The sequence below is a fragment of the Gouania willdenowi genome, chromosome 11 (genome assembly GCF_900634775.1).
Source record: "Gouania willdenowi chromosome 11, fGouWil2.1, whole genome shotgun sequence".
In the NCBI taxonomy this organism is placed as follows: Eukaryota; Metazoa; Chordata; class Actinopteri; order Blenniiformes; family Gobiesocidae; genus Gouania; species Gouania willdenowi.
Window position 1 is genome coordinate 17,485,308 of NC_041054.1, and position 15,920 is coordinate 17,501,227.

Sequence of the window (15,920 nt, forward strand, 5' to 3'; positions counted from 1 at the left end):
TTGTTTATCTTTCCCGCAGGGTGTTTCGGGGACGCCTGGGTATCCAGGAACCATGGGGCCACCTGGACTGCCTGTAAGTTTCTCTCTGATCATTATAAGAAAGTATGGGGTCGATAACGCTGTGACAGCTTTCATAGACAAGCATGGAGGTTATACTGGCAATTCACTTGATGCTGATCCACTGCCTTTCTGTCTTTATAGGGACTGAAGGGCGAACGTGGGAGTCCAGGTAGTGCAGGCCTGAAAGGAGAATCAGTAAGTTTCCCCAACCCTGTCACATCACAGGAAATTAAACTCCTGTTTAAGTTGTGTGTAATATCGCCAAACATTTTCTCCCATTCCACAGGGTCCTCCTGGTAACCCCGGGTATCAAGGACAGGCTGGCTCACCGGTCAGTGTTTCATTATTGGATTGGCTCAGCTCGTCTGTGCTTCTTCAAATTTAATTTCAACATTTATTAAGATGAGAGAACATTGTGTGTCTGCAGGGCATTAAAGGTGACACGGGGCCAGCTGGGCCTGTCGGGCCCAAAGGAGATCAGGCATGTACAACACAATGTGTGACATTCATGGAAGTCTAAATTTGATATCTGTGGGCGGGAAAAACATAGTATATCTACTTTTCTTCAAGGGTTTCCAAGGGCAACCAGGTTTTCCAGGACCACCAGTAAGTTTGCTTTATATACTCAGCAATGCATTGATGTCATTGATTATAAACTTTCTCTTGTGAAGATGAAAATGATGTGAAAATATGTAGAAAACAAGCAACAAATGGTTAAAATGTACACTATACAAAAACGGTCAGCTTACTTTGTTTTATTTTAAATAATTTTAATGTTAAATTCTCTGGAAAGGTTTCTACAGAAAACATCTACGGTTCCATGTAAATATCTGTATACTGTAAATGATTCTGCAATGAGGAGGGTGTGGGGGCGGTGATCAAGGGTTTAAATCCATGTCCTCACCGTTTTGTGCACTTCCTCCTCTAATTTGCAGAAAAGTATGTGGTTTTTTTTATGGGTGCACCCAAAGTAAAAAAAAAAAAAAAAAAACTGTAAATGTTAAAGCAGAACTAAGTAACTTGCACTTAGCGCTCCCCCTAAAGGTCCCTTTTGGTTTTGTCACTGTCGTAAACACTCTGCACCCCCCGCCACCTGCCCCACCCCACAGCTACATGCACACCTTTGCGCTCCCAAGACGGTAGCAACCGATCACTGAAAAATCCTCATACAACAGTGACACTAAGGGTGCTTTCATACATATAGTCCCATGTGACCATGTGAACAGTATGAGAAGGAGAGACAAGTAAAATAAATGAATGATGAGGGAGTGACGCAGAAGGGAGTGTGGAAATGTGTGTGATCTGTGTTTGTTTGTGTGCTGACAAAGCGGCTCTGAAAATGGATGGATGGATGGATGGATATTTGTGTGTGTGCTGCCTGATGGAGTGCTGGGTTGCGAGTGTGTGTGTGCCTGTTGCCGCGACGACAGCGTGTGTGATTGCTGTGTGTTGCTGCTGAGCTGTCACTGCATGTAGTTGCTCCGTTCCTCGGACAAAGGTTTTCTCTGCCTTTTTTTTGCTGGCTCCGCCATGATATAAGTTAGACAACCGTGGTTGTAATCTGACATTAGTTTGTATTGGGCTGCTGTAAAGTAGTACGTCTTGCCACCGGGTCGGAGGCAGGGAAAGTTGCAAGTGCGGTTTTCTGGCCAGAGAGAGCAGTGGGAGATGAATGACCCCCCAATCAACCCATAAACACTTGTATTCCCCTCACAGGGACTTCGAGAAGGATTTATTAAGGTGAAAAAGTTACTTAGTTCTGCTTTAATTAGAAAAAGAAAAAGAAAATAGACTTATAGAAACTGTATTTACTGGTTGTAAACTTCATACATTATACATGATAGTTTGGTGGATGAAAAATGAACCATGTAGAGAAATGACTGCATTTCATCTCTGAAGGCTTGCTCTTTATGGATGAATTAAGATGGGTAAAACAAAAATTATCCATTACCTTTTTGCAAATTTTATAGGGGCAATATCTTACCAAAAAAATAAAAGATGAAAAAATATATTTAAATAGTTGGTGTTATGCTGTAGTAATTCTGACACATTAATGATAAAAAAAATCAATAAAAATAGAGAACAGGTCAGTCATCCTACAATGTTTTACAGTTCAAATCATAACAAGCTTGGTACACAGTATATTTATAATGTTTTTGTTCAAGTTGATAAAAGAAGCAAGAAAAGCTAAAAGAGCATGTTGTTATTTACACACAATAATACATTTTTTTCACTTATGAATGTTTCATTTATTCTTTTTACCTAATTGTAATCAAATCATTTATATGTAAAACATCCTGCCTCATAGAGTACAGTATTACATTTCTGTATTTATGGATGTAACTACAGGGTGCACCAGGTCCTGCTGGCAAACCAGGCAGAGAAGGACTTTCTGGGCTTAAAGGTGAAAAGGTGAGCACACCGACCACTAGCTGAGCTGTATCTGAATTACTCTACATGTTACTTCATCATCCACTGCACATGAAATATCATCCTACTCAGGGCAACGATGGAGTGCCGGGTTCTCAAGGACCAACAGGACCCCCAGGCTCATCTGGCTCCCCTGGGTTAATGGTACTTGTATTTTGTTTGTTTATTTTCAAAGTATTATAAACAAGTTTGACCTCCTTCGACTTGTCGAAAGAAGTCAAAGTGTATGCTATTTCAAGCGTATGCTATTTCAAGCGCTCATTCTCCACTATTGTGATTAAAGGGCCCCCCTGGCATTGAAGGCATGGATGGAAAAGATGGAAAGCCAGGGCTACGGGTAAGTCACTCTCGGATTCTCAAAGATGTCCTGCCCACACACATGCAGATTATCCAAACAAACAATGTGTAGAGAAAGATTTAGTATAATTGCGTGACCTTAAGCCTCTTTTTCCTTTTTTCAGGGGGAGATTGGCCCTCCAGGTCCAGCAGGACCACGAGGAATCCCGGTAAGTATGACCTCTGATATTTACCATACTGTAAAAATGTGAACAAAAGGATTTCTATTTAAAATTAGCTAAATAATGCAAATGTATTCATCAAGTGTGTTCAGAGAAAGGAGCTATCAGTATTTTGCCAAAATTATACCGAAGAAAACAATACATTATAAATACAATGTAAACTTTGGTAACCTAAATGTTGTGTTTCCCTTGCATCAACCTTACGCTGTTTCTGTTTCTTTTTTCATATTCACATTTAATGAAAAAATTTTACTCAAATAAAATGTTTGCGATAAACTCAGAATAACCAATTACTTAGCATGTTTTCGATATGTCCCAAAGTGACAGAAATAGCAGTTAGCATGTGTGTAACCAGTAACTTCAAAGATCATCTTTTTTGATTTGTTGGTAGATGCCCACACACTTCTTTATTTCTTACAAATGCTTTCCAAAAAGAGAATGTATGTTGCCATTGGCTTTGGTAGATGCTACCTTGGCACAGGCAAGGAATTATGGGGGTTGTAGTTGTTGTTTTGACAAAATATGTAGCATTTTCTTGACAGTGTTTGTGCTGCTAAGACTCCATAAGCCCGTCAATTAGGGCTGCACGATTATGACCAAAATGATAATCACGATTATTTTTTATCAATATTGTAATTACGATTGAAATCACAATTATTTATCATGTTAGGTGAAAATCTGTATTTCTTTTGCACGATTAAAAAAAAAAAAAAAAACAGTATATGAACAGTTTACAGTGCAAAATGAAGCTTTAAAAAAAAAAAGATACAAAAAAAAGAAAACAGAAATGAATCCACAAATTTGAAATGTACCAAAAGTGAATAAATACACTATTAGAGAGTGTTTTCAAGATGCAGTGGCTATCTGTATGGTTGCCGTATCAATACACCGTCATTCTATCCGTACGCAGCGCCCCTCATTAGCCAGTTTAGGTCACGTGACTAAGACTAAACCTAACCCTAAACATTTTTGCGATGTAGGGTTATAACCTAACCCCAAGACGCTACATATGTGTACTTCGGTAAACGTACCAATAGCACTGGGGGTTATCCATACAGCAACCGTGCAAATAGACTCTTTCAAGAAATGCAACTCATTGGAAAAAACTACAGCTCACATCAATCCACCAAATTGCTCAAAGCCCACATTTTAATTGTAAATATTGCTGACGATCAGGTTAATTTAATCATGGCAACCAAAATTGCGATCACAATTAAAATTTGATTAATTGTGCAGCCCTAGCGCCAATCCCACATTTGTGCTTTTCATTAACTTTTTTTTTTTTTTTTATTCAACCATTGGAATTGTTGAAGTGTTGCGATGATATTCATTCCTAACCAATCTTGTTCTCAAGTTTTACCTACAACTTCTTGGATTTAATTCACTCTGTTCTTGCTGGTGTGCTGAAATAATTTCATTTGTTAATGTCACTTGTGCTGCGGTCCCATTAAACTTTACAAGCTTCCCATCTTATTGTCAGATCTTTCTGTCTTGTATACCCATACAAAGCTGAATACGATGAAAGTGACACATTCTTGTCAGCCTCTGTGAAGGAGATGTGCATCGCTGCCTCTCGCCTTCCCTCTCTTTCATTTTCATTCGCCCCTCGTTCTTTTTTCCCAGTTTATGTTCTTCCTCAGTGCAGGTGTTCGGAATTTCAAAGACATGTCTGCTTCTTCTTTTGGCAGCCCTGACTTTGTGAATTTTTACACTGTACCAATCTCATATTCTTTGATGTCTTTTCTCAGGGATTCAAAGGAAAAACGGGCCACGTTGGCTTTCCTGGACAGAAGGTTAGCCAACAACTTGTCGCAAATGTGCCATTTCACAAATTTCATCTAATTATAAGATAGTAACCAGGGTTGGGGTCAATGACATTTTTCAGTTACAATTACGTTTTCAGTTATCCATGTTCAATTACAATTACCACCATTTTTTTTCCCAAATAGAGTTAATTTAATTATTTTTTTTATCCTCAGAAAATCAATTACAATTACATTCTCAAATGCTAAAGTTCAATTACAATTAATCACAATTACCGAAGCTGAAAATAAATAACCTAATAAAAGTTACCCTTAACTTTCTGTTAGCATATCTTATGATAATTGGCCCTAAATCAGCTGTAAAATACTCTAAAATACACAAAAAACAAATATATATCATCTATTGGTGACCTTGTTACGCTTCTAAATCTATTAAAATATAAGTATTTTTTTTTTAAATGGTAAAACATGGGAAAGCTTGATATGAAACTAAATATTTTAACAATTGTTAACTACACATGTGTAGAACTTGACTTTAACACATTAGTAATGGCGTACAAGGCACTTAATAATATTTTCCCTCCTCACATCCAGGAGCTTTTTGAACACAGGAAAAGCTAAAAACAAACAACAACAAAAAAGTCAATGTATTTCTGTAAGAGGTGTTAATCTGTGGAACGACTTGAAAGATCAATTAAAACAGTCCGGAGCAGTCAAAGCTTTCAAAAAGATCTACTATAATTAAAAAAATATATACTGTGAGCTCAGGATGAATAAAGCAACTAATGAAAAGACTTCAATAGATCCATAACGGATGAAATAGATAAAATGATGAAATGATTTAGTTTAAAAATAAAATAACATAAAACAAAATGTATATATACGGTACATATATATTGGAATATTGAAATGTATGTTAAAAGAACAATTCTAAATACGTGTATTACTCTTCTGTTGGACACGTGAAATTGTTTATTATAAATATTTGTGTTTTTGTCTCGTAAACAGAGTTAGGCATAATAAGTATTAACTTCAGTCTACATCTTTTCGTTGGTGCTGTACACAAAATAATGGAAATGTTTTTTGTTTTTTTATTGTTTAATGGAATGAAATGACCAAATAAACTACTATTACATAGAACTGTAATATGGTTCCTCAGTTTTGCATTAAATTATAATTGACAATTGTCATGGCAATTACAATTACAAAGTCAATTATCTGAACTCAATTACAATTTAATTAAAATTATGACAGCAACAGATTATTTAAATTACAGTTACAATTATAATTATGCCATAATTGTGATTCATTATTCATTACGCGATTACAATTATAATTGACCCCAACGCAGATAGTAATTGTCATGTTTTTCCTCACTCCGGGAAGCCAAACAGTTTTATCGTGCTGCTAAGTTGAAGTATGATGAATATGAATTCAGAGAGTTGCTGCACTTCAATGAAGTAATCAGACCATTTCTAGGTGCTTTCATGCTAATATTAATGTTTGATTTAATATCCTCCAGGGTGAAGTTGGACCTAGTGGCCCACCTGGACCCCCTGGCAGACAGGGACATGATGTAAGTGCCGTTAACTCCCTTCTCAACAATATTCTGGCTTGATCATTTTAGGTTTAATGAAAACAAACTTAACTGTGCATGAGAGATAACTGGAGTTTATCTTGTGGCTTTTCAAGGGTGACCCTGGAACACAAGGACCTCAGGGACGACCAGGGCCTCCTGGTCATTTGGTAATATGGAACAATAATAATAATTTAAAAAAAAAAGGAATTCCCACTTAGTTTCCTGTTTTTTTTTTTTTTTTTTTTTAATATAATGTCAAAATGTGACATGTATCTTCACAATTCTCTTTAGGGCTCTACAGGTCCAGCTGGATCTCCAGGACCTCCAGGCCCATCAGGAGTTGTAAGGAATAATCTCACTTGAACAAAATCATGATTATCATAATTAACACTACCCTCGATATTGTCGTCTTACCCTTAGAGTTATCCTCTAACATCCCTACAGGGAAAACAGATTGCTTTTTCAGTAGTATGAAATGAGCAGATGAAGAGAAACAACCCCCTTCATGCAGACAACAACACACATCAACTTTAATTACAGTCGCAGAAAAATCAATCCTGCCATTACCCATTCTGAATAAATAATTAAAACGCGTGACCATTTAAATCATACTTGAGTTATGAGGTGTTTGGAAAATTCTGCATTATTGACTGTAATTATTGTCGATTTATCTCGGTGTGCGTGTGAAGGAAGGTGGAACTGAACGCAAAAATTTAAATTATTTCATTACACGGTCAGATCATTTGTCTATTTCTCTCTGGCTTTGTAGGGCATTAAAGGAGATAAAGGCCAAGCTGGAGAAATGGGCCTTCCAGGGATGGCAGGAACCCCAGGACCACCTGGACATCCAGGTCTAATGGTACGTACTTTGCCATTTGGGAAAACATTCCTCTTCACATTGATGATGATTCATACAGTAGCACCAACATGTCTAATTTAACCTTGTTTTTCTGCTATGGCTTTGTGTTCAAGGGGGAGCCTGGCAATGATGGAGCAGCTGGAAAGGATGTGAGTCATGTCTGGGCGTTTCACTCCTGACTTTAAAGTGTAAAGGAAAGAGATTGATGGGAATTTTTCATTCAATGATGGACATTTATATCTTTATCCTGACAGGGGGCGGCAGGCTTACCAGGGGACAGCGGGCAGCCGGGTCAAAAGGTAAACGCCAGCTCAGCATGTGTCGTCACGCTGAACGTCAATCATCCATTACCTCAGCAGACCCCCGTCTAAAGGCAGCTTCAGCCCAAGGAGACTTATGCCAGCACACTGTGGTGCTGAATATGCTTGCTCCACCCATTTCTGTCTGCTCAGCACACACACATAACAGAGTCATCAGTTCCCAAACCCTCAAACCTTCCCTCTTGATACCTTGCTTACTCCTTACCTCAGTTCACCTTTCACCAAACTGGCAGGTTGCTGCTTCCTTTTCCTCCATATTGTCAATTGGATTTGTCCTTAGACGCAGGATTACAGTACGTGGGTTCAGTGATGAAGTTCTTCTCCTGCCTCTGGGATAATGCTATAAAGGATGAGAGGAGATGCTTAGATGAAGCTATTTGTCACACTGACAGGATGGCATTGTCAGGGCTTTAGCTGTGCAGAAAAGAAGAACAGAGTAGGAAGACATAAATGGACTCTGGTATTGTTCTAGCTCCTCATGTATTTGAAAAGTCTCTGTCTCTTAGTGATGTCTAAACATAAGACCTCCATTATAAGCTGCTTTGTCTAGAATAAATCATTGTCTTGAGCAATATTTGCACCTACATAGTGTAATACACTGCTATGTGGAAACTGGTGTTGCTGCAGCTGGGTAGACGTGCCTTTACAAGCACATGCCTTGCCTCATTTTTAAGGGTTTGTTTGGGATAGATTTGGGTATTCTTGAATTAAGACCAAGTTATTGTTATCTGCATTGTATGCTAAACTATTTAGGTTAATGTATACCCGATTTTACTAGATGATCTTTAAGATAAACTAACCAGTCCCAAACATTCACATCAATGTGTTAACCTACTAATGTAACTATAGCTGCATGTTAGCCACAATATTGTAAATAGACATTTTCTGAGTTACATTACCTTTTGCTTAAATCTTCCAGGGTGAGGCGGGGGCAGCTGGGCAGAGAGGTCCTCCAGGTGAGAGAGGTAGACCAGGGCCCCCTGGTGGAGGAGGATACCACTCTAAGGACGCACAGCCGATGATTGGCCCAGTTGGGCCTAGAGGGGAACGAGGAAATCCAGGATCAGCAGGACCTCCAGGACCTGCTGGATCTCCGGGGTCACCAGGAAATGATGTAAGAACTTCAGTCATTGCACATTTTGTAAATGTCTATGAGCAAATCTTTATTATTACCCAATATATATATACATGACGTCTGAAGAAAATAGTTTTTTCCCCTCATGTTTCTAATCTTACTGTCTTATTGTTCTTCTTTAAATAGGCAGTGGTCAATTATGATGAGATCAAGAATTTCATTCGTCAACAAGTAATGAAAGTGTTCGATGGTAAGGGGATAGAAACATAAATGTATCTAAGAATGATTGTGATTGTGAATGATTGATGTAGTAGGTTGTATACAAAGTTACAAAGATAAAAAGAAACAATTTAAGACAGACAGAAATGCATACTTTTTAAATGGAAGGAAGATGAGCAGCGTTGTTGAAAGGATACTAAACATAGATTCTATGTCTGTTTTTTTGAAAAACAGCCATAACCCAAATGTCACATCAGAGCTGAGTGTGTATTTGAACCTTTTTCTTCTTCTTTACTGTCTATAGAGCGAATGGCCTACTACATGTCTCGCATGCAGACGCCAGTAGAGATGGTTGCATCCCCTGGTCGGCCTGGACCCCCAGGGAAAGACGGTGTTCCCGGTAATCCTGGAGCCGCCGGTGTACCCGGACTCCCTGGCCAAATAGGCAGACAAGGCCGGACAGGACCCCAGGGACCTGCAGGTGAACCGGTCTTGCTTGTCTAACATGAGAGTATTGCCAAGTTGCATCGGGAACTGACAGAACTATTCACCTGCCTTTGGTCACATTGTGTCATGCTTTTGCTACAGGTCCTCAAGGCCATCAGGGAATTAAAGGAGACAAGGGTGTCGGAGAGCCAGGAGACATAGGGCCTCCTGGAGCACCAGGTAATGTTCCCCACAAGTTAATGAATTAATAAGCCGTAGAATGGCAGCGACTTAATTTGTGAAGTGTCCTTTTATCTTTGGTCTTGGTCGTTTGGAACCGTTAAAAATCTCTGACATGTGACTTGAGTAGACATTTTAGTGGCTCTTAATAGTTAATAATTTCTCCTGTCACATTTTATTGAAGTACTCTCATCCATGAGATTCTTTTCCTAGACTCTCAAAGTCAATGACACTTGTCCCACATTTGGATACATTTACATTAGTAATCCTAACGATTTATACATATTTTTGTAAATCAGTGTCAAATTCCATTTTTGTTGGCCAAATTCATTAACCAAGTTAGCACATAAAAACTCATCAATCCACTGGAGCAAAGAAAGCATTTGCTTAATTACCAAAGTAGCATTAGAAGAAGTGAATATGTTTTCACTATTGAATATGTTCAATATAAAAGGGTAACACTTGAAGTTTTATACATAAGGCTGACATTATGCTGTCCTTATTATGACATGACACATGTCATTAGCATGAATAAGGTGTCATGAAGGCTGTCATCAAGTGTCCTTCCCTAACCCCACCAAATCCCTCCACCTAACCCAAAAAATTCGAACATTGCTCCAAAGGTGTCATAATTTAGCGAACAACACTTATTGACAGCCTTCATGACACCTTATTCATACTAATGACAGATAATGACAGAAAAAAATGTCAGTCTTATGTATAAAACTTAAAGTCAAAGCTAGGGTAGGTAAATTTCTCCAGATACACTTTTTAAGTTTTTGGTTGAAATTGTCTTTATGTCCTGACAGAAATTGAGATCGTTTGTGCTCTGAAAAAGGAACCAAGAAAATCTGTCATCTGTAGCAGCTGTGAACCTGTAAAAACTTCAACCAATGAAAAAGATGTTTTTTTTGTTTTTTTTTGTTTTTTTTTTACCAATCACGTTTTCCTGTCCCCCTGCTCGTTCTCGACATCTAGCGTGCACGAGCCCACACTCAAAGCGCGTCACCGGTGACAGAGTTAAAAAATAGAGAGAATGTCTTTATTGTCACTGTATGATGAGATTAAAAAAAAAAAGCCAACTCCAATAACAATGAACAGTGTAAGAAATACACAATATATACAATATAAGCATAGGACATAAATAGTACAAAAAAGGAGGTAAAGTGAACAGTCAGAGTATGTACATTTTGCATAAAAAATAGCTACAGTGCTATATACAGTGTTTGGTGTATATGTGTATTACACATTATCTATACATCTATATACTGCATACAGCTGAATGGTATTTCACAACAGTGATTAATTGTGGCTGAGGAGAGTCCGGGGGTATGACTATGAGATCAGTGCATGTGAGAGTTCAGAGTGGTTATTGCTTTTGGAAAGAAGCTGTTTTTCAGTCTGTTCGTTCAGCCTTAATGCACCTGTAGTGCCTCCCTGAGGGCCACAGGTCAAACAGGTCAAAGCCAGGGTGGGAGCCGTCTTTGGTGATGGTTTTACCTCTGTTGAGGCAACAAGAGGGGTAAAACTGAGTTTTTGGTCACGTTTTTTAACATATATGAGACGACAAAGTTTCTACACAATGCAAGCGATGAGCTTAGGTCTGCTATTGGGGCACTGGTGCTCGTGCATGTTAGCGAGGGATGCGGCTTGAGAGGTAGCACAGAGGGGAGGGGGGAAAGGCGGAGCCCTCAGTAGATGCTACATTCAAAATCAAGCGTTCAGTGACAGTGACAACTATTGCATACTATTGTTCACATAGTAACACATCTAACCGCCTCTGACACTGACATAACAGGAAGAGGTTGTTCATTAAGGCATGTAGGCATATTGTAAAATCAAAAATCAAAATTAGGAGTCAAACTTATCTCTTATCACTGTCTCTCCATTGTCAAAACTCAGTCTCTAGAACTAAAGACCCTCTGGCCCCCGGACAGTTATTCCCATTACCAAGATGATGTTCCAGTAATGGGGAAAGTTTTGACACTGACACCTTTTCCTTTACTTCCAGGTATTCCAGGCCCTCAAGGCTATGGTAAAATGGGACCCCCTGGTTCTGTTGGTCAGCAAGGAGTTCCTGGCATCCCAGGACCTCCTGGACAGCCTGGGGCGAGGGGGAAAGATGGACGGTGTAATCCTGGAGACTGTATGAGCCATCAAGTAGAATACAGTCCCAAGGGTCCACCTGTCAAGGGCCCTTGGTAAAGGGCTAGGAAGGATGGAGGAGAGAGGCAGGAGGGACTGGAGCAAATAGACTATATGGTGAAGATAAAAAGCCAAAGACCATGACCCAGATCTTATTAAAACTGAACACAAGATGGAATACCAGGGCTCCCTTTGTTGTTGAATAGATACATTTACCCACAGAGATTTCTACTGTGGTTTGAAACAAAATCCTGCAATTTCTTTTTCAGAGCCCCGCTGGAACTGAGGCCTGCAAAACACACCAGCACTGCATTCTTCATGCATTTACAGAGCGCTGTCAGAATCTAAAATAGCCCACTCTTGTCATGGTTGGGCTTCTTCATATTGTGTTTTATTCAGAACATTTTCTAACAGCTCAGGTGAGGGAGCAGTATTGGCAGTTATTGCAAATATGGTTGGGATACATAAAGGAAAAAAAAAGTTAAAAAGGCTACTAAATCAAGACTGTTTCATCACAATTAACAAACTGTGCTTCCATTGGTGCTTTGCATGATGCGTACTTGAGTGAAAATCCCAAAAATGTTTATTCATTCTGTAAAAATTTGCTCTCAGTCAAGCATCTTTTATTGGCAAGTTGACTGTTTTTGTATATATTTTGTACTTTCATACAGCAGCTTTTTATACTTTGAAAAGGCTTTTATGCAATACAAAATACAAAAACACGGCTTTCTAAAGTTATGTGTTCAGAATTAGACAAAATGTTTATTAAGGTTAATGCACTATGCAAAAGTGCATTTCCGTGCTTACCATAATAAAGTAGCTCATCTCATTTCATGTTCTGTGAAAAAGCTTCACCATGGGCACTGTATCATTACACAATTACTGTTCACAGCCGCTGAAACTTCACACAAAAAAAACACATTAGTGGCTACTTCATCACTTTACTGTATTATAGGGGAGTTGTTGAATATTTTTGTACCTGCAAGTCTCTCACAAGCAAACATGGATTTTTTTTTCTAAAGTTATTAAAGTGCTTTTCAAAGCAGCTGTGTGATTCTTCTGGTCTGCCTGTTTTGCATTAACCCTTCTTTTGCTCAAACAGAAAAATAATCTCAGACAATTAGCCAATTTTACCTTCTTGTAGTGAATTTCTAACTATCTGCTATATTTTTTTTTACCTTTTTTCTTTAGGACACTGTTTTTTGGAGGTCAGTAAACCTAGTTAAGATAACTCCAAACTAGGAATCCGATTTGCCGATATTTTACTACTCATTTGGTCAATAATCAATAGCAATACCTTTATTTCCCCCCCACACACCCCTCGTTGCAGAGACCATCTATTTTCTATAGTGGAATTACCATGCAATATTATTCATCATAGTCTTTGTAATGTTGGCCAACTGGCAAATGCAGACATGAGATAAGGCCAAAAGAGATGTAACATCCATAATCATTCCTCGTGCAAAATTAGAAAAATACTTAGTTTAATGTTTATGTTATACGTATTCATATGTATTGTTTTTAAACAGAACATTGAAGATACTTCCAGCCATCTTACCTAAAACAGTGACTTCCTATACTAGCTCACTTACAGTCTGTATTTGAGTTCCAAGCATTTTTGGTCATGGCAATATATGACGAAAAAAAATCGAATTATTTCAAAATTGGAAAATTCAGTGAGTAATTTCACTTTGGGCTTCTTACCTCTGTTGGTTTACAAGCACTCCTGCAGCTTCCTCCCCACACACACACACGATGGTGGCACTTAGTAACACCTCTCCACTTGTGATGATGCGTCTACGTATGTCATGTCTATGAGTTGATCAAGAAAGCAAAGAATGTTATTTTATTAATTCATTATATTGTTCCTCACGGACACATATACAGGTTGATTTGATCAGATTACTGCAGTGTGAGTAATCACACTGCAGTAATCTATCAAATCAACCTGTTACATTCTTTATCAATGAAGGCGTTTCAAATTGAATCATTTTCACGGATCTCAATGACATTTACAAGCATTAGGAAAACTCCATTTTCCATGATTTGTAGACAGCCCAAAAATAATGACATCACAGCCTCCTTTCCTTCAGCCCTCCTAAACGCTTTTGGTCGATTTAAGCGCGGTGGGCGTGGTGTCAGGAAGCTGGACCGGAGAAGCGCCTAACTGCAGGCGTGTAAAAAAGCGCTTAAGTCCAGTTGGGAGAAAATACTCCTATTAGCACTACTGTAGCCTTCATGAAACCATAACATGAAAAAAAGTGTTTAAAAATAAAATCACACTTACCACAGAGGCTGATTTATACACAAAATCCATTCTCCGTTCTTTGCGCAGGAAGACTTCAGTGACTTTCAGCTCTAACAGTAAATCCTTGACTCAGAGAGTCACTCTGTCCTGTTGTTGGAGTCCTGCTGTTTGACAGTCGTTCACTTGAAAATACTGGTCATTTCCAGCAATACCTCAGAGGCTGTAAGCCAGTGGTACCGCTCGTAGGCAGAGGTAAACGCTGAGTCATGTTCACCAGCTTTAGGCTCTTTTCACTGTTTCTCACTTCTCTTGTTGAGTCAGTTTGAAAAATGGCATGTGAATATTGGTGACCAAATGTGTCTTTCCTCCTTCAGACATCATGGGTTGATTGAAAAAAAAAAAAAAATGCATCAGTTTGTAGATCTAGACAAAAAGCTCATTCAGGTTGCATCGGTGTCATCAAGGTTGTGTGAGGACGCTGCATAACGCTGTTCTCACTAGTGCCTATCCCATCATATGACAGTACCTGCTGATGTTATTGTAAGCCTGCTAACTGCCCCCAAAATCTGATTGGTTAATGCAAAATTTAAGTTTCCATTCACTTTAAAGAGTAACTAAACCCCTAAAGTTTTGGCTTAAGCTGGAAATTCAAAAAATGCCTCGATTTTGGGTGAGGCTCCTGGAGCAGTTAAGACATATCCAATCTATACTATCAAATCTCCTAAGAACAGTCTATGCTATGCTAACTACGTACTCAATACTCACCTCTATTCACAATTATCTCAATCCAACCTACTCGCAACGGATAGCAGAGCTGACACGGGCTAGTTTGTATGGGGGGGGGTCAACAAAGGTAGTTAAGCGATGAAAGCTGCCTCCAAAATATCACAAACCACTATTCTCTGTCAATAGTAAAATTTGATTGTAAAAAATTATAATGCAACATATGGCAAATGGAAATACGTTGACAAAATGTCAATAGCTGGACAAGAATCAGTCAACAACACTACATCATACCCAAATGCATTTTGTTTCAGCCGAAAAAAATGGGTTTATTTACTCTTTAAGCTAGAGGTGCCAGCACTGATTCTGAAAGATTAGCCTCCAGAATCCCAACTTGAGGCTGGAATCAGCGCAACAAAAAGAAAAGCTATGAATATAAGAGAATACACAAAGGGGAACAGTTTAATACCCATTTATGGGAAAAATATTCTAATCAAAAATTACATTTTGATGATATTTAGGCTAACAGAAAAGACCTTGCTAGCGGTGACGGCCCACCACTGCTATGTGGCATTGTTTTCTTTGATGGCTTTTAACAGTGTATTGTAATGAGAGCAGTGAGAGAGTAGTTCAGTCCTCATTCTTTACAACACAAGTCAGACTTTTATGGGAATGATTTACAGAGTTATAAAAACTGATAGATCTTTTATGTATTATGTGTTAGCCAGCTGCTTTGTGAAACAGAAGACATGTCTAATGATGCTGCCTCTAAGCTAGAAGATCATGGGGTTCCAGCTTAACCTTCCCAAGGTCTTTCTAAAGGGGGGTTTGCATGTTTGCCAAAGCATGTGTTTTTATTTTCTCACTATCACCCTGAGGGTAATTGGATATATAAGTGTGGGGCGTAGGGGCCACCGACTTTGTAATTTTGGTCACTTACAAAGCGATGGCACCCCCTACATTCAGTTTTTAGCAACGTAGGGGGGTAATTTTCTTTTTTAATCGTTACTGTCTTTTTTGTACTTGGACACAAAAGGGACTCAAGGTGTGCACAGAGTTTTTTTTAAACTCTCTTTTTAATTTGAATAATCCAGAAACTCATTCATTAGCCGCGCCGTCAATGCTGCCAGTGTGCACCGTCCAATATAAACAGTGCAGCTTCAACCAGACGTAGCTTGTAGCATCACGTGAAGCTGCTCGTCATGTTTATAACTCACAACGGATCATTCTACGTGCGCACGCACAAATGTAAAATGTGTTCGGGCTTAAAGAGACATGGGCTTCATTCTGGTCGGACGGGTTCAGGCCGTGTTTT

The 15,920-nt window shown here is 38.8% G+C and overlaps 1 protein-coding gene across 4 annotated transcripts in view; it reads left to right on the top strand.

The window, feature by feature from the left end:
* The window catches only part of col16a1 (collagen, type XVI, alpha 1), an 81,408-nt gene extending 69,658 nt beyond the window's left edge, over positions 1-11,750 (top strand). For all 4 annotated transcript variants that reach the window (XM_028461366.1, XM_028461368.1, XM_028461367.1 and 1 more), the window contains 21 exons: positions 20-73; positions 202-255; positions 347-391; positions 488-541; positions 631-666; positions 2,410-2,472; positions 2,563-2,634; positions 2,774-2,827; positions 2,952-2,996; positions 4,757-4,801; positions 6,294-6,347; positions 6,464-6,517; positions 6,642-6,692; positions 7,120-7,209; positions 7,323-7,358; positions 7,464-7,508; positions 8,449-8,643; positions 8,791-8,854; positions 9,128-9,304; positions 9,412-9,489; positions 11,501-11,750. In XM_028461366.1, coding sequence (XP_028317167.1) covers positions 20-73; positions 202-255; positions 347-391; positions 488-541; positions 631-666; positions 2,410-2,472; positions 2,563-2,634; positions 2,774-2,827; positions 2,952-2,996; positions 4,757-4,801; positions 6,294-6,347; positions 6,464-6,517; positions 6,642-6,692; positions 7,120-7,209; positions 7,323-7,358; positions 7,464-7,508; positions 8,449-8,643; positions 8,791-8,854; positions 9,128-9,304; positions 9,412-9,489; positions 11,501-11,694 — 1,560 coding nt within the window. In that variant the 3' untranslated portion in view covers positions 11,695-11,750. The remainder of the gene's footprint in view (positions 1-19; positions 74-201; positions 256-346; positions 392-487; positions 542-630; positions 667-2,409; positions 2,473-2,562; positions 2,635-2,773; positions 2,828-2,951; positions 2,997-4,756; positions 4,802-6,293; positions 6,348-6,463; positions 6,518-6,641; positions 6,693-7,119; positions 7,210-7,322; positions 7,359-7,463; positions 7,509-8,448; positions 8,644-8,790; positions 8,855-9,127; positions 9,305-9,411; positions 9,490-11,500) is intronic.
* Positions 11,751-15,920: the final 4,170 nt, after the last annotated feature.